The sequence below is a fragment of the Ursus americanus genome, chromosome 12 (assembly GCF_024610735.1).
Source record: "Ursus americanus isolate L20-20 chromosome 12, mUrsAme1.1.p, whole genome shotgun sequence".
Classification (NCBI taxonomy): Eukaryota; Metazoa; Chordata; class Mammalia; order Carnivora; family Ursidae; genus Ursus; species Ursus americanus.
This window is the reverse complement of record NC_142138.1, coordinates 8,583,180-8,601,956: the sequence shown is the minus strand read 5'-3', so window position 1 is coordinate 8,601,956 and position 18,777 is coordinate 8,583,180. Positions and strand designations below refer to the sequence as shown.

Sequence of the window (18,777 nt, the reverse complement as noted above, 5' to 3'; positions counted from 1 at the left end):
AAATGAGCCTGGAAATGGGGAAATCCTTCCCCAGGTAAGCCTCCAGATGAGATCCCAACTCTGGTAGACACACCAGTTGCAGCCTTGTGAGACACTGTAAAGCAGAGATCCCCAGCTAAGCCATGCCTAGGTTGCTGACCAACAGAAACTATGAGATAATCAGTATTGTTTTAAACTGCTTAGTTTGTGGTAATTTGTTACACCGTAGATAGGTAATACATTGCTTAATGACCTAATTTGTGATCCAATTTGTTTATTGTTTTCTGTGTTTTTAGAAATATGTTCACTTTGCAGTTGTTGGGTGTAGTGTTTTATGTAAGTCCATTGGATCAAGTATATTAAATTGTTCAGATCTTCTAAATCTTTTCTTATTTTTGTTTGCTTGTTCTATCAATTACTGAACATGATATATTAAAATCTCCTGCTATGATTGTGGTTTTGTTAATTTTTGTGGGTGATGCTGTTCATTTGTGCGTTCTGGGCTGTATTATTAGATACATGCAAATATTAGAATTATTATAACTTCCTAGCAGACTGAACCTTTTCCCTTTTTATTTTCTTTTTCTATAGAAATGTTTTTGGCTTTGTATTCTGTTTTGTTTAATTTTAATATACGTACACAGTTTTCTTTTGGGTAGTGTTTTCTTGGTATATTTCTTTTTACCCTTTATTGTTAACCTTTCTGTATTACTGTATTTTAATGTGTTGCTTCATGATAATATACAGCTGGTTGATGAGTTATCTTTAACCCATATAATCTTTGCATTTCAAGCTTATCATTTTCAACAGCCAGACTTAATGTAATTACTTGTATATTTAGGGTGAAATATATGATGTTACGTGCTTTGTAGAAATGTTCTGTTTTCCCTCTTCTGTTACATTGGTTATTTTCGTTACTCCTTTGTATCCCTTTCCTCTTCCCATTTGGTAATTATATAGTCTTTAAAAATCTTCTGGCAAATTTCTTTGGAAATCAGATAATGGATATTTGACTCGTCAAACTCTAAAATGAATACATTTTAAGGATCTTACAACTGTTTATTTTCCATATATATATATATATATATACATACATACACTGTTTATTTTGTTAGGTACTTTAGTTTTGTAGAAAAATTTTAAACCTCTCAAATTATTGTTGTCACTGTTTTCTGCAGTCAGTTTTCATTTAGATTTACCTACATTTCCCTCCATTTTTTTTGTTGTTTTTTCATCTTTGCCTTCAATTTGGGATCATTTTCCTTCTGCTATAGTATATACTTTAGAGTTTGCATTAGTGCAGATCTGATGGGGGCAAACTCTTCCAGGTTTAGTTTGTCTGAAACATCTACTTTTCCCTTTCCTTTATTCTTGAAAAATGTTTTCCCTGGGTGTGGAATTACAGGTTGATCACTATTTTCCTTTAGGACATCAGTTGAAGATATCATTCCATTATCTGCTGGCCTTTTTTGTTTCTGATGGGAAGTTAGTGGCCATTCTCACTGCCATTTCTTTGATTGTAATCTGCCCTTTATCTCTGGCTTTTTTTTTTTTTTTTTTTTAAAGAGAAGTTAAGAGAGAGAGAGCATGGAAGCTTTGGGGGAGGAGTAGAGGGAGAAGGAGAGACAGAGAATCTTAAGCAGTTTCCATGCCCAGCACAGAGCCCTATGCGGGGCTTGATGTCACACCCCTGAGATCATGACCTGAGGCGAAATCAAGAGTCAGATGCTTAACCAACTGAGCCCCCCCAGCTGCCCCTTGCTTGTTTTATAATTAAAACAATTTTTAATTGGGGCATAATTTACAGACTATACATAATTTGTATACAGTGATATTACTTTAAGCATTCGGTTCAACTAACTGATGCATGGATATCATGTTTTATTGATGGCTTTTTCTGAATGGGAGGCATTTTGATAATGAAGTCTAGATGTTTGACTCAGACTAATCTTCAAGGGATCTTGGCCCAGTATGTCTAAAAATGTGCAGTAACTCAAACACTAGTCATGAATCTAGCTAATATCTTTAGATATTGGCCATTTCACTTTTAACTTTGGTTGGCAGGAAGTTTTCTCCTCTGCCACATTTTCTGTCTTTAGTTTCTCAAATGCACTACGTCTTTTTCTACCTTTATAGCATTTGCACATGCGGTTTTCTCTACATCGAATATTCTTTCCCCGGTTTTTAAAATAACTGACTTCTGAGTGTCTTTTAGGTCTTAACAAATATTTAACCTCTTCGGAGGGTTTTTCTTGATCACAGATATTTCTGTCATAGCACTGTGTTCTTTTCCTCTGTATTGTTTAGTTTAGTGTATGGTTATGCTCATCATTTGCCAGTTTTCCAACTGTCTCCTGCTCTGTTCTGAGTTATTGGGTTGACCCACATAAGCTACATTCCCCCAAGATCTCTTGCCATCTGGCTTTTAGCCATCATCTTATGACAGGCAGTGTGAAGAGAGTGGAGAGTGAGATACTAGGCTATTTCTACTCTTCTCTTCTTGATTCTGTGGAGTGTCCTGTAGTGATTCCATTTTTTGTATGTCTCTGGCTCCTTCCAGAGTTCCATCTCTTGCTGGGCAGCCTCTCTTCCATGGTCCCCATTCCTATTAGGTGGCCTTGGCTTACAGACTCTATTAATATACTTTCTTCCTTGGTATCGCCACCCTTGTTGGGGTAGTAGGACTCCTGTTGTTGCTTATAGCTAGGTTGCCCGACACAGACTTATTGAAGTAGAATTCGCGTAACATGATTAACCATGTAAAAGTGTACAATTCAGTGGTCTTTAGTGTACTCCCAGTGTGTTGCATCTGCCAGCTCACTCTGGTTTCAGAACTTTTTCATTACCCGTAAAAACACCCAGACCCATGAAGAAATTCTTCCTTTCCCCCCTCCTTCCACCTCCTGGTAACCTTTAATCTACTTTCTGTCTCTGTGGGTTTTCCTATTGTGGATATATTATATAAAAGGAATTATACAATATGTAACCTTTTGTGTCAGCCTTTTTACACTCAGCATAACGTTTTCAACCTTTTTAGTTCTTCCAATATTCTTAAAAGTAGTTTTCCTTATTGAAGTCCCTCTATTGATCTGTCCGGTATTGGTTACTTTTCCTTGTTGGAAACTGATGAGATATTTATTTGTATGTTTATTGCTTATTTATTACCTGTAACATTTCATATATTCTAAGCTCCAGGTCTGATGTTTGTTTGGTATGAGAAGAACTTTTTTTTCAAAGATTTTATTTATTTGAGAGAGTGAGTGAGAGCAAGAGTGTGGGGGTGGGGGCAGAGGAAGAGGGATTGGCAGACTCCCTGTTGAGCAGGGAGCCTGAGGCGGGGGTGGGGGGGGTGGGGGGGGGTGCAATCCCAAGACCCTGAAATCATGACCTGAGCTGAAGGCAGACACTTAACTGCCTGGTATGAGAGAAATTTTAATAGAGTGCTGAGGAATATTAGAGATCACAGAAGGATTATTAGAGGCCTTATTCAAAATGAGGAGCAATTAACCTTTATAGTTAAGTGGTCTGTCATATATACATTACTAATTGTTTTTTTACCTGCTTTTGACCAGAGTCCTGTATTAAAAAATGTTGACTATCAATTAACCAATATAAGAATCTGCTAATGTAAGTATTTTTGAAGTTTATATATTATTGATGTTTTAGGGAGGAAGCCATTTTTGGAGAATATTTATTTTAATCCTCCTTCCCCTTTTCCCTTTCTTTCTTGGCAGAAATCTTTTTTTTAATGCATTTTGTTTTACTGTGATAAAACATATGTAACATAATATTTATCATCTTAACCATTTTTAAGTGTATAGTTCAACAGTGTTGGAAGTATTCACATTGTTGTAAACCCATCTCCAGAAATTTTTCATCTTGTAAAACTGAAACTTTATACTGATTAAATAATGACTATCTGTCTCCGCCTCCACCACCCCACCCGCCCTGACCCTGCCTGGTAACCGCCATTCTATTTTCTGTTTTTGTGAATGTGACTACTTTAGATACCTCAGATAAGTGGAATCATACAGTATTTGTGTTTTTGTGACTTGCTTATTTCACTTAGCATAATGTTCTCCAGGTTTATCCATGTTGCAGCCTTTGACAGTATTTCTTTCCTTTCTGAGGCTGAATAATATTCCATTTTATGTATATCACACATTTTTCTTACCCATTCGTTCATCAGAAGTGATTGGGTTGCCTCCATCTCTTGGCTGTTGTGAATAATGCTTCTGTAGAAACATTACAATTTTTTTGGATGTATACCCAGAATTGGAATTATTGGATCATATGTTAATTCTATTTTTAATTTTGAGGACGGTCTTTATTGTTTCCCATCGGAGTTACATGATTTTACAATCCCATCAACAGTGCATAAGGGGCACAAGGGCTCCAATATTTCCAAATCGTTGCCAACACTTTTTAAAATTTAATTTATTAATTTTGTGTTAGCCATCCTAATGGGTGTGAAGTGATATCTCATTGCAGTTTTGATTTGCATTTCTCTGATGATTAGTGATATTGAGGGTCTTTTCATTTGCTCATTGGCCATTACTGTATCATCTTTGGAGAAATGTCTGTTCAAGTCCTTTGCCGATTTTTAAATTGAATTTTTTGATCTTTTGTTACTGAGTTGTAGGATCAGAAGTATGATTTGCAAATATTTTCTCCCATTTTATAGGTTGTTTTTTCACTCTGTTGATTGTGTCCGTTGATGCACAGAAATTTTAGTTTCGTGTATCCTTCTGCTTTGCCTACCCCCCCCCCCCCCACCTTTGGCTTTTGTTGCTCATGTTTTCAGTGTGATAGTTAGGAAATCATTGCCAGATCCAGTCTCACAAAGCTTTTCCTCTATGTTTTTCCTTAGGAGTTTTATGGTTTTGGTGACTGTGTCTCTTTCTGTTCATTCTTTTATATCTGGCACGCTGACCCCTTTCCTGATACGGGTAAACTTTGAGTACAGCAGATTGCCCGCATAATGTGGGTGGGCCTCATCCAAACAGTTGAAGGCCTAATAGAACAAAAGATTGGCCTTTCCAGAGCACGGGGGAATTCTTTAGTAGATGGCCTTCATACTTGAACTGCAACATTGGCTCTTCCCTAGGTTTTCAGCCTGCTGGCCCACCCTGTAGATTTTGGACTTACCAGCCTCCATAATTGGATATGCCAGTTCTTTAAAATAAATCCCTTTCTTCTTCTCCCTCTCCCTTTTCGTCCACACAAATACCATGTTAGTTCTGTTTCTCTGGAGAATGCTGAATAATACAAGATTATTTAGCCCAGCCCCTTTATTTTTACAGATTTGCTAACTTAAAGGCTCTAGGAGATGAAGAAATTGGCCAAGGTAAAAGAACAAGTCATTGAGAAAACCAGGTCATGAACCCAAATCTACTGACTTCCAGTCTAACACTCTTATTACCTGAAATTGCTTTGCTCAGAGCATGAAAACCAAATGGAAAAGCTCAGCTTCTCCTACTTCAAATAAAAAATAAGCATATTGGCTACTTTCCATACATTGGGTCTTATCCTGAGTAGTTTTTATCCATTTTTTTTATCAATTCTCACAACCACCCTAGGAAACAAGTGTTATTATCACCTTCCATTTTGTATATCGACTTGCCTAAAATGACACATTTTGTCAATGATAGCCTTCTTATCTCAACTTAGATCTCTAACTATAGAAATGGAATTATTAATTACTGTATTGCATTCTCTGCATATATTTATTTTATTCCTGTCCCCGATGATATTAAGCAGTGAAGAAAAGATTTGGGTTGACTCAATTTTTGATTCTCATCAGCCTGGAGCCTTTTCCCTTTGTTGATTTGGCAGGATAATAAATGATTCATACTGCTTATGTTTAGGCCTTAAGTATTTGTGATCCCTTATCTTCTGTTAATTGTGATTCTTTTCTGAGTGGGAATGTCTGTGCTGTTACCTAATTATTAGTACCCAAGACATTTCCAAAGTGGACATGGATTAATTTACCATGAAATTGTGTGCCCTGGACACACGTATATTCTTTGCTGCCGGTAACTATTACTGTCTTTCCTTCTCCATCTTCCTCTCTTCTGCCTTTCATACCTTTTGGTGGTGGCAGTGGAAGGAGTGGAAGAGGGTGAGAGTAGTGGTGTGGGGAAGGTGTTAGAGTTTTTAAACAATGTGTCAATCAGATGGTAGTTATTCAGTTACGGATCAACAGTTCAGAATTGGAAAGAACCTGAATTTTAATTGTGCTGACCTTGTACACATTGCTCAAATTTATTGAGCTTGAGGAATTGTCCTGCAAGTCTATTGTATAGTAGATTGAGAACAATTTTGGTTTGTCTTTCCTTAGATATTTGGAGCACTAGGTCTATAGCTTTCCTTCTGTCTTCTAAAAATCACTCAGCTCTAAGTGCTATGGTGAATGCAAAGAAGTAATTCATGGCTCTTGCCTATGTGAGCTTAGGCTCTATTTGAGGACAAAAAACAGAAAGGTGGGGAAAAAAGCATAATTATTATAAGACAAAACATGTGGAAACTAAGTGTCTTCAAGTAGGTTTAGGCAATAGAAATTGAGAGAGTGTGAGAATGATTGAGAATGCTGGGGGATGGAAGAGAGACTTGAGTTGGGCCTTGTGACTGTTGGCTGGAGTGGATGGAGCTGTTTTTAAAATAAAAATAATTTATTGTAAATGTCTAAATAGAAGATGATTCTCATTTTCTCAGTGACAAGATAATGAAAATATTTTGATCAGCCTGAATATGTAAACTTTTTTTAAGCTTGTATAAGAAATAGACATTAAGTTTAGCTCCTTAAGTTATACCTACAGATTTAAAATTATATAAAATATTGCGTTAAAGTATTACCTTTTTTATACTTCGTGAAACATTATTCAAACCTTTCACATGCATTTTAAACATTAGCGTCTTCTTTACTAACCAGAGTTAGTCTCCCAATTTTTCAGAGCACATAATCTTAATTTTTGTTTAAGTGGGTTGAGATAGAGCATTTAAAAAAATCTCTATTTTGGGGCGCCTGGGTAGCGCAGTCGTTAAAGCGTCTGCCTTCGGCTCAGGGCGTGATCCTGGCGTACGTGGATCGAGTCCCACATCAGGCTCCTCCGCTATGAGCCTGCTTCTTCCTCTCCCACTCCCCCTGCTGTGTTCCCTCTCTCGCTGGCTGTCTCTCTGTCACATAAATAAATAAAATCTTTAAAAAAAAAAAAAATCTCTATTTTAATCTCGAGTCACAAGAACTCTTTTGCTATTCATGAGCTCTACCATGAAACCCTTTCAAACCCAGTCTTTAACAGGCTTATTTATAGTGGCACCTAAAGTTTTAATTGTGAAATTATTATCCCCCCCATTAGAAAATCTGTGCTGAAGTTCTTTGCCATCTTTTTAAGCTGATCGCATCAGGGAGCCTGTTTTCAGTATCCAAAACTAGTGTTGCCTGAAGTTGTTTTAGACTCTATGTCTTCTGTAAACAGTTTTTTCTTCTTCAAAAATAAAATAGTTTGAAGGACTCAGAATAGTTTGAAGGACTCAACTTCTTTTTTCCTTTGGGACAGTTTTGGGAAAAGAACTTTGCCATATATGCAGTAGCATCATCTAAAGTGGATCAAAGTATTACAAGTGAACAAGTGAGTGAGGTGAAGGATATGGCTGAAGTGGGATGGAGAGTCTAGAACAGTGTATATAGACACATCCAATTTAGATGTTACTACCCTTATGTGGGTATTTGAATTTAAATTAAATGATTAATTTAATGATTATGTTAATCATTAAATTATAATTCAGTTCTTGGTCACACTGGCTATACTTCAAGTGATCAATAGCCACATGGGGCTAGTGGCTAGTGTATTATACAATGCAGATATAAATTATTTCTATCATTGCAGAAAGTTCTTTTGGGTAGCTGTAGTCTGGAAAGTGTTCTATAACCTTAGGAATTTAATGTCGTTCATTTCTAGGAATGATCATATTGATGGTAATAAGTCAAACTTCTCCCCTTACCCAAAATTGCTCACCCCAACCAACACCTTCCCTTCACCCATACAGACACAGATCAAAGATACATTAATATCTCAGTTTCTAAAATAAAGTTAGTGATCCAAGGATATTAGTATTGTTAATAAATATAAGTATTATTAGTAGAGATTTATACTGTGTTCATCTGAAACAGAAGGTGTACCCTTTCATCTATGTTGTTGTCAAGGAAAAAAAACCCCAGATTGCTTTGTGGTGAAAAGATCGGGACTTCTGGGAGTCAGAGAGGCCTGAATTTGAACGTTACCTTGTATGATCTTGGATAAACCACTTATTCTCTCAGAAAATCATTTTCTTCATCATGCTTGCTTCATAGAGTGAGGATTAAATGAGACATGTAATGATGTGTAATTTATTTTACATAGTTCTTTACACATGACAGATGCTTCCTTCCCTCTTCATTCAGTCCCAAAAGAAATCTGAAGAATATTAATTCACTTAGCACTTCCATTCATAAATTCACCAGAAGGTATTTATTGAGCATTTCTTTTCAGTGGTAGGAATATATCAGTGAACCAAAACAGGTAAGAATCTCTGTCTTTCAGTGGTGCTTACATTTTCATAGGAGGAGACAGACAATAAATGATATAAATAACATAGTGTGTTAGAAAGTGATCATTTCTTTTTTTCTTTGAATTTTATTTATTTATTTGAGAGAGAGAGACACAGAGTGAAAGAGAGCACGAGTGGGGTCAGGGGCAGAGGGAGAAGCAGACTCCCTGCTGAGCAGGGAGCCTGATGCAGAACTCCAGGATCATGACGTGAGCCAAAGGCAGTCGCTTAACCGACTGAGCCACCCAGGCACCCCAGAAAATGATCATTTCTCAGGAAAAAAAAAAACCCCAAAAAACAAAACAGGGAAGGAGGATAAACGTGTGTTGGGCAGAACTCTAGTTTTCTGGAAAAAGTGGGCAGGTGACAATTGAATAAAGACCTGGAGGAAGGGGGTTAGTGAATGAACCATGTATCTGGGGGCAGGACCATTTCAGGCGGGGGGCAGGGGGGAATAGTAAGCACAAATACTGTGAAGTGGGAAATCAGGCTTCCATTTTCCAGGAACATCAAAAAGACAAGTGTGGCTCAGGAAAGGAGGAAGAGGTGAAGTTACAGATTATAGGAGAGAGGGAGAAATAAGGCATATTAAGGATGTTGTCTTTTATCTCAGAGTAAAAAATAGAAGATTTTGAGTAGAGGATTGACATAGTCTGACTTAATTTTAATAGCTTCATTTAATAGCTTCATTATGGCCACACTGAAGATGAGCAAGGGCAATGCAAGGAAATCAGGAGGCTACTGCAATAATAAAGGAGAGAGAAGATGGAGGCTTCACATTGCACCTAATAGTGCAATGTGATCGACTTCTGAATGTGTTTTAACATTTCAGCTGTCAGAACTTGTGAATAAATGGGAAGGAGGAAGTCAAGGACAACACCAAGGTTTTTGCCTGGATCAGCTAGGGGAATGGTGTTATCATTTATTGAGATAGAGACACTTTCTATATTCTACTTAATGTATTCTTATCTTCTTCTTCCTTGATTCCCAACGTTTGGGGCTGTTTTGTTCATGTGTTATCCACAATACCTAGCACCTTTCTTTTCTTTTCTTTTCTTTTCTTTTCTTTTCTTTTCTTTTCTTTTCTTTCTTTTCTTTTCTTTTCTTTTCTTTTCTTTTCTTTTCTTTTCTTTTCTTTTCTTTCTCTTTCTTTCTAAAATTAGTACAGAGTAATTGCAGCCTACTTTCCTGAATTAAATTGATTTTAGATGTTCCATCAACCCCAAAATGGAGACAACTATATTTAGGACTGCTAATAACAAGGAAGAGTGTTTTCCTTATGTTGCTGCTTGTAACATAAAGCAGATCTGGCTTGTTGGGTTCCAAACTTTAATACTGCAGAATGCCTCCAAAGAGCCTTCATACTGCTAACCTTCAGACATGTCTATCTTTTTTAGGTTTTTAGTTTATAATCTGAATCTGGAAAAGGCAGAGTTGACATTTTCCCCTTTCTCTTTTTACATTCATTGACTAAAGCAGGAGGGAATTATTTTATACTAAGTGGAAGAGAGGGGGCTGAGTAGGTCTTTATGTGATGCTAACCAAAGTCTAAGTGCCACCATGTTTCCTCAGGAGGGGCATAGAACCTGGGGAAGGGAAATAAGTGACTGTCACAGAAACCACCTTTCCTAATTTTTGCTTTTAGTAATGAGATTTTGGTTGCCAGTTCCTTTTGATCCTAGCTGTATGGTTTTCCCAGTTTGCTGTTTGGTTTTTCATCCATAGATATTTACTTGACAAGGGTAAATCTCTCAGGTACCATTATTAATCTTAGGATCAGCCTCGTATTTCTTTGTCCTTAATTTGGTCTGCACCAGTCCTCATGCTGCGTGTTGAGCTATTTTGATAGTGATATCTACTTGGAAGGACTCAGTGAACATTTTTTACATTTGACTAAAAACAGATTGTGGATGGTTATATTTCTTAAATTGTTCAGCTGTTTTCTTTCCCTGACGGGGAAAAAAAAATCAAATTAGAACTTATTAAAACTAAATATTTGGCTGTTAGGAGCTCTTTTAGGGTTTCCAGTTGTAATTCTTTTCAACTAAAAATAAACAGCAATAGAGTGACTAAAAAAAAACAGGTTAAAAATTTAAGTTTGGGATTGTAAGTCTACTCACTTTTCTTGTACTTTGGTTTCATCATTTTATCTGTAAGTGGTAGAGTATTTTGATGATGTAGACCATTATTTAAATAGTGAAGAGAGAAAACATCTCCAGAAATAAGTTGTCTGCAAAAGGTAAGTGTTGTGAATGGAAAAATTTCTATTTTTTTATTGTGTCCATTCCTTGCTTTCAAAATTTTGTTATTAAAACCTATTTGTGATTTTAAACAAGAATAAATCTTAGTATGACAAACATGGGTGGATCTAGAGGATATAATGCTAAGTGAAATAAACAATAATGTCAGAGAAAGACAAATACCATATGATTTCAGTTATTGTGCAATTTAAGAAACAAAACAAAGAAAAAAAGAGAAACAAAAAAAGCAGACTCAAATATAGAGAATACACTGGTATTTATCAGTGGGAAGGTGGGGGGGGATATAGAGTATACTTACTGTGATGAGCACTGATTAATGTATAGAATGTTACATGAACCATATTGTACACCTGAAACTAATATAACATTGTACGTTAATTATACTGGAATTAAAAAAAAAGTAAAAATAATCTTGGTATGATGAAGTTAGAATAAAAGCAGTTCACCTTTATTGAGTATTTTACTACGTATCAAATACCATTTAAGCACTTAGTATGTGTTAACAAGTTTCATAAAATCCCAGTGGTTCAAGTAGGGTTCTCACTCCCATTTTACTGATGAGAGAACTGAGAGAGAACTTTCTCAAGATTATACAACTGTAAATGATGGAGCTAGAAAACAATGGCTTTCTGGCTTAAGAGCCTCACTTTGAGCATATTTAATAATATGAGTTTCTGAAGGATCTATGCCTTTAGATAACTTCTATACCTATATCTATGCCTTTAAGTAACTTCTAAAATAATAAATGGTTTAGAGGGAATTAATAGATTGTATATGTAATGTCAAAATAAAGGATTTTATATAGATATCTAAAATATTTACAGTTATTCCCAAACCTGGCTGTGCATAACAATCACTTGAAGAGTTTGTGAGGGAAAAAAAAAATCTGGACCTCATTCTAGACTACCTGAATTTGAATCACTAGGAGCAGAATTTCAATATATCTGTCTTTCTAGGGCAGCATGGAGGCAGACGTTTATGCACCAGTGGTATATAATAAATAACAAAATAGACTAAAACAAAAACAATATGTGATGAGGATGAATAATTTCGGTGGCTAACATTTTTAGAGTACTTTCGCGTTATCTCGTTTAATCCTCATAACAAACAGCCTTGTAAATGAAGTTGGTATGATTACTGCCAGTTTGTAGATGGGGAAACTAAATCTTAGAGTAGTCCAGTTAACATGGCCAAAGTCACACAGGTAATAAACACATGCTAGAACTAGGATTTGAAAACAGATCTGCCAGAATACAGGACACAGAACATTCTATGGTTGACCCCGTTAAATTACAGTTGATTATAGTAGATCAGAGAGAACTAAGTACTGAATATGAGTTGTTATTATAGGTTTTTTTTTGCTTAAAAAAAAGATATAAAAAGAGTATATAAAAATTAATGTTTGTATGCCATCTCCTTTTTATCTATTTTCTATTAATGACAGTAAATCATCATAGTTGGTGAATTCCTTAAGGGCCAGTTTCACTTTTAAAAATTTGGTTAATGCATATATGTACCGTAACTGAGATTTGTATTGAGGCTCAGATGTCTATATATATCTCCTCCTACTTCTCTGATACTTCTGTTTAATATTTTCTCTGATTTTATTTTTCCTACTTACTCCTTGAATGTTGACATTCCAAAGGTTCCATCATGAGGCTTTTCTTTGTTCACACTGTCCCTCATTTCAGATAAACTTAATCCACTCCTAAGACTTTTGCAAAGACTTTTAAAAATATGGTTTTATAACACATAACATGAAATGTATCATCTTAATCATTTTGAAGTATATAGTTCCGTAGTGTTAAATATATTCACATTGTTGTGAAACAGACCTCCAGAATGTTTTCATCTTGCCAGACTGAAACTCTATACCCATTAATCTACATCTTTGCCTTTTTCCCTCCTCCCAGCTCCTGGTAACTACCATTCTACTTTCTGTTTCTATGAATTTCACTATTCTAGTTGCTTCGTATGAGTAGAATCATACGGTATTTGTCACTTTTTGACATTTGACATTTTTTAGCTTATTTCACTTACCATAATGTCCTCAAGATTTATCCATGTTAATAGCCTGTGATGGTATTTCCTTCTTTTTTAAAAGCTGAATACTATCCCATTGTATGTATATACCACATTTTCTTTATCCATTGCTATTGATGGGCATTTGGGTTGCTTCTACCTCTTGGCTTTTGTGAATTGTGCTGCTGTGAATATTGGTATACAAACATCTCTGAGACCCTGATTTCAGTGATTTTGGATACATACCCAGAAGTGAGACTGCTGGATCATTTGATAGTTCTATTTTTTCCAAATAGGTTTTTTTTTTTTTTTTTTTTTTTTTTAAAGAAAGAGCATGTGGGGTAGAGAGGGGCAGAAGGAGAGGGACAGAGAGTCTTAAGCAGGCTCCACGCTCAGTGCGGAGCCTGATGTTGGACTTGATCTCACGACCCTGAGATCATGAACTGAACCAAAATAGTCAGATGCTTAACTGACTGAGCCACCACGTGCCCCTTTCCAAATACTTTTTAAAGTAGATGACCCATGACTCCAAACTTGGTATCTTGAACTCACACATTTTAGTTTCTTAAGAGTCCGTACAGAGATGTTCTTGGACTTCTCTGTATGATGTCCCATGTGTACTTCAAAATCAACATGCCTAAAACTGAAGGCCTCAGATCTTACTGTCCTCACCAGCCTGTCCCTTTGCTCATGTTCTTGGGTTCATGGCATACATTCATTTATTCGTTCATATATTCAGCATGTGTTAACTCACTCTGCCTAGGGATGAGGCACTGTTGGTGTTGAGGACACATCAATGAACACAATAAAGTCATTTGGATCTCACATTCTAGTGAGGGAAGACAGATAACAAATAAGGAAACAAATAAATAGGTAGAGTGTCATGGCTAGAGGAGTTCTCTTTTAGATAGGATGGCTAGGGAAAGTCTCTCTGAGATGACCTTTGAGTAGAACCCTTACTGAAGTGAGGGAGTGAGATATGTAGATATCTAAAGGAAGAACATTGCAGGCAGAGGGAAGAATAAGTATAAGGGGTTTAATGTGGGAACATATTTCACTTGTTCAAGAAATTGTAAGGAAATCTGAGCAACTAGAGTAAGTGAACCTCAGGGATAGTGGAAGAAGATGATGTTAGAGAAGGAGCCGGAGCCAGCTAATGCAGTCTTTAAGATCAGAATGAGGTCTTTGACCTTCACTCTGATGATATGGGAAGGCATTAGAGTAGGGAAAGGCTTTTGACTTGACGTTTGTAAGTATCATGCTGGCTGAACAGGCCGTAAGCAAGTGGGGCCAACACAGAAGCAGGGAGACCAGTTTCGAGACTATTGAAATACCAATCCAGAGGAGAGATGATGATTTAGACTGGGGGGTGGGTAATAGAAAAGATTGGCCAGATTCTACATTTTGGAGGTAGAATAAAGAATTTCTCATAGGTCAGATGAGGATGACTATATGATTTTTGACTTGTGCTATGGAATCTTTGGAATTGCTTGCCAGTTATGATGATTGGGAGGACTGGAGCAGGAACGGCCTATTCAGTCACCCAAGCCAGAAGCCTGGGCATCATTCTCAACAATTTTCTCTTTCAATTCGTATTTCACAGTGCTGACCAAATGATGTTCCTGAAAAACAAATTTCAGTTGCAACAGTTGCCTGCCCATTATCTTCAGGTTAAGTAAAACTTTTAATGCCTGTATTTATACTGCTTCTCATAATCTAACTCTTGCTTACCTTTCCAGCTAGCTCCTCATTGCTTCCTGACCTAAACCTTTGCTGAAGCCACACAAAACTACTTTCTACTTCCTGAACAGATTTACTGGGGAAAAAAAAGTTTTTTTTTTCTTCTCCCTGACTGCTCTTACTCAGCTTTTTACCCCAGAAGAGCTCTGCTTTAACACTTGGTTCAAATATCACCCCTTCTTCCCAGCTTTTTTTCCTGGCATTCAAATCACTTCCACTCTTTTGGCTTCATATAATATCTTATATATTCATCTATTGAAGTTTATAATAAATGGAAGGAAGAGTCATCAGCTTTTGAGTCATACAGTAGAGTACTTTGAAGAAGACTTAGAAAAGGGTTGTCATAATGATTAACATATTTGGAAAGTAGGATTTTCTTTCTGCCCAGAAAGAGGAGAAAATGGTGTTAAGCATCTTTTTGAGGCCTCATTGGCTTCCCACCATAATCTTATTGTCTTTCTTTAGAACTCTACAATTTAGTTTGGACCCCAAATCTACTACTTTTGTTTCTCTGACCTTTTACTTGTGTAACTGAGAAAGTTTCATCCCAAAATGGACCCTTTTCTTTTGACTCATTTGATAACATAATACTAATGAGGTCTGTGAAATAATAGAAAAAATATATATTGGTCTCTGTCCCCCAGTTCCTGGCACAGAGCTTCTAAAACCCTTATAATTTCTTAAGTGATAAGAATCTAGTGGTGTCTTTTGTTCTAATATTTGGTTTTTGACCTTGGTTCCTGATGTAGAACTCCTAAATCCCTTGGAATTTCCTGGGTGATAGGAGTGTCTTTTGTTCTGTAGAGGAGACTTTTGGCTCCTGGATAGCTTCAGGATGGGGGACTGATCTCCAGAAAGACCAAACCAATTAGAAACTTGAAACTATCATTCCTACCATCCTCCAGGAGGGGGAGAAGGACTAGAGATTGAATTAGTGATTGTTCATGACTATGTAATGAAGCCTCCATAAAAATCCCAATAATACAGGTTGGGAAGCTTCCAGATTGTTGAATGCATGAAGATGTAGGGAGGGAGAGTGTGCGCAGAGAGAGCATGGAAGCTCAGCATGCCTTCCTACATGCCTCTCTCCAGGCATCTCTTCCATCTGGCTGTTCCTGAGTTATATCCTTTTATAATAAGCCAGTAATCTAATAAGTAAAATGTTTTCCTCAGTTTTTTGAGCCACTCTAGCAAATTAGTTGAATTGCTAACCAGTAGGTTTATAACCAGTAGGTCAGAAGCACAGATTTATAACCAGTAGGTCAGAAGCACAGATAACAGCCTGGACATGTACTTAGCATCTGAGGGGGGAGTAGGCTTGTGGGACTCAGCCCTTAACTTGTGGGATCTAATGCTGTCTCTAGGTAGATAGTGTCAGAATTGAGTTAAATTGTAGTACACCCAGCTGGTGTTGCAGAATTGCTTGAGATGTAGAAAACTCACACATCTGATGTTAGGGGAAATAGTGTTGTTCGTAGTAGAGTATTGAGAGTAGAGGAGACACACAGGATAGTGTTTTATCCCCACACAAGGTAAAGGGTGAAAATTCCACAATTCATGGCTGTAGAATGATAGGCTCAGAACTTCTCATTGGCCCTACTCGGGGCAAAAACTTGAGGGGAGGATGATTTTGTGAATTTAGCATGGATACTTAAATCTACTACTTGTGTTGTTTCCTCAGTGCCCAGATTAGTTCCAGGTGAGTAACTATAAATATTTGTTGGATGGGTTAATGTTGGAATGAATGAATGAAATATTCAGATGAATGAACGAGATGCATGAGTGCTATGTAAGTACAACACAACGGAAAATCATTGAGACTTTTAAAACAAACCAAGAAACAGACTCTTAACTATAGTGAACAAGCTGATGGTTACCAGAGGGGAGGTTGGTGGGGGGATGGGTTAAGTAGGTGATGGGGATTAAGGAGGGCACTTGTGATGAGCACTGGGTGGTGTAAGTATTAAATCACTAAGTTGTACACTGAAGCTAATATTACACTGTATGTTAACTAACTGGAATTTAAGAACTTTAAAAAAAGAAAAATCATTGAGAAAAAGGTGGTTGAGTCAGTTAAATTTTCTTGAAGAAAATGTTTCACATCTGGGTCTTCAACTCCATTAGGCAACAATAGGCATTCCTTCCTTCATGATCCTATATTGTCTTTCATATTATAATTAGTTGTTTCTGTAACTGCCTGTCCTGGGAGGAACATGTCTTGTCATTTTTGTTTTCCCTCTGGTCCTGAAACACTGTGTTCAGTGAATAAAAGAATGAATGAATTTCAACTGGTGGAAAAGAGGATGTTCTGTATAAAGGATCAGTATAATTGGAGGAGAGAAAGTATGGGTTTGTTGGAAGAATTCACTTGATGGCATTCACTTGTGAATGCTAAAAAACTGGTACTTTGTGGGTCCAAAGTTTATTTTTTAGGTATTTTGGAAGTGTTTGACTCTGACATACAATAGAGTAATAATTGAACAAAAGTATACTAATTTAGAAAGTATTTTTCTATATTTTAAGTATTTTCCAGGAGATGGAAAAAAATGGTTACTGGACACAACAAAGTCAATGTTACTGGAGTGCCTGGGTGACTCAGTCAGTTAAGTGTCTAACCCTTGATTTTGGCTTAGGTCATGATCTCAGGGTCTTGAGATCAAGCCCTGCATCAGGCTCTGTGCTGGGGATGGAACCTGCTTAAGATTCTTTGTCTCCTTCTCCCTTTACCCCTCCCCCCTCCTTCTCTGGGGCCTGGGGTGGGGGGGGTGGGAAGCCAGTATTACAATAATTATTATTTTCCTAGTTCACAGGCTTTCCAAACATGTGGGGTATGTAGACTTGCCTATACTTTTGATTCTATCAACTAATAATATATATGATTTTATATAATATATATGATTATATATATATATAATGAAAATGTGTTTATCATTTCTGTTTTCATAAGATTCTAAATATTTTCTTTTTCTATTTGTTTATAAATTCTTACAACTTAAATGTATTAAGTGTTTAGTTTTACTGATCTGTAATCCGTAATCTGGAAATTGGCCAGGTAAGGAGGCAGCTAATAAGAATAAAGGTAATGATATGGGGTGCCTAGGTGGCTCAGTTGGTTAAGTGGCTGCCTTCTGCTCAGGTCATGATCCTGGAGTTTGGGGATTGAGCCCCACTTTGGGCTGTCTGCTCAGTGGAGAGTCTGCTTCTCTCTCTTCCCTTGCCCCAGCCCCCCCGCTCGTGTTCTCTCTCTCGCTCGCTCTCTCACTCTCTCAAATAAATAAATAAAAATCTAAAAAAAAAAAATAAAGCTGTGATGTAATCGTTGAAACCTCACTGAAGAAACAATTGGAAAAATGGTGGTCCGTTATTAACTAATCTGTATTATACTAAGAATAATGAATATTATACTGATATTCCTATTTTATACTTTCACACTATTTCAAGAGTTAGTTATACTTTATTTCCCATGTATTTCTTAGCCTTTTATAATTTAATTTTTACTAAAACTTTAAAAATATGTCTAATATTCTCTTCTCAGGCCTCATACTATTAGACTATTTTCACATTTTTCAGTTTTTTCTAATCCTTCCTTTTAATGCCTTCTTTGCCCCTTCTGTGACATATTCCTCGTCTTTTTCCTCATATCTAACCCTTCTATTTTTATTGTTTTGTTTTTGTCTTTAGCTTTCTCTCCTTTATTTCTTACATGTATGAATTGTGCAAGACTCTATCTCTGTTTCAACTTCTCTTCACCAAAGAAGAAAGCTTATAGGGGGAGGGAATTAAAGTAATTTAATGACTGCTGTTATTTGCCTTTAAACATATATATTGCTTTACTTAACCTAGCTTTGAATTTTTAAATTACTTTTTGTCTCCATTTGGATATTACCTGAACTGCTTATAGTAAAATTAATTATTGAATATATTTTTGTCCCTGCTAGAAGGCAAGCTATGTTACAACCATTAGTGTATCTCCATTGCCTAGCTCAGAGTTTGCTATGTAGTTGGCAATTAATACATATTTGTTAAGTAAATAAATGATGTCCTATTGTCACTTTGAAGTTAGCATGTTCAAAATTGAACTCATCAGAAGTTTTCCTTTGCTTCTATATCCACTCATTGTTTGGTGTCCAGATCAAATGCCATCTCTTTTCTGAAACTTCATTAATCCTCACAAAAATCTGTCTCC

The 18,777-nt window shown here is 36.5% G+C and overlaps 1 protein-coding gene across 3 annotated transcripts in view; it reads left to right on the top strand.

The window, feature by feature from the left end:
- FAF1 (Fas associated factor 1) overlaps positions 1-18,777 on the top strand; it is a 483,547-nt gene that overhangs the window by 122,076 nt on the left and 342,694 nt on the right. Inside the window, exon 3 of one of the 3 annotated variants that reach the window (XM_087865865.1) lies at positions 14,455-14,521. The exons of the other annotated variants lie outside the window; for them this stretch is intronic. Within the exon in view, the coding sequence (XP_087721991.1) occupies positions 14,465-14,521 (57 nt within the window). The 5' untranslated portion in view covers positions 14,455-14,464. The remainder of the gene's footprint in view (positions 1-14,454; positions 14,522-18,777) is intronic. 3 annotated transcript variants of the gene reach the window in all.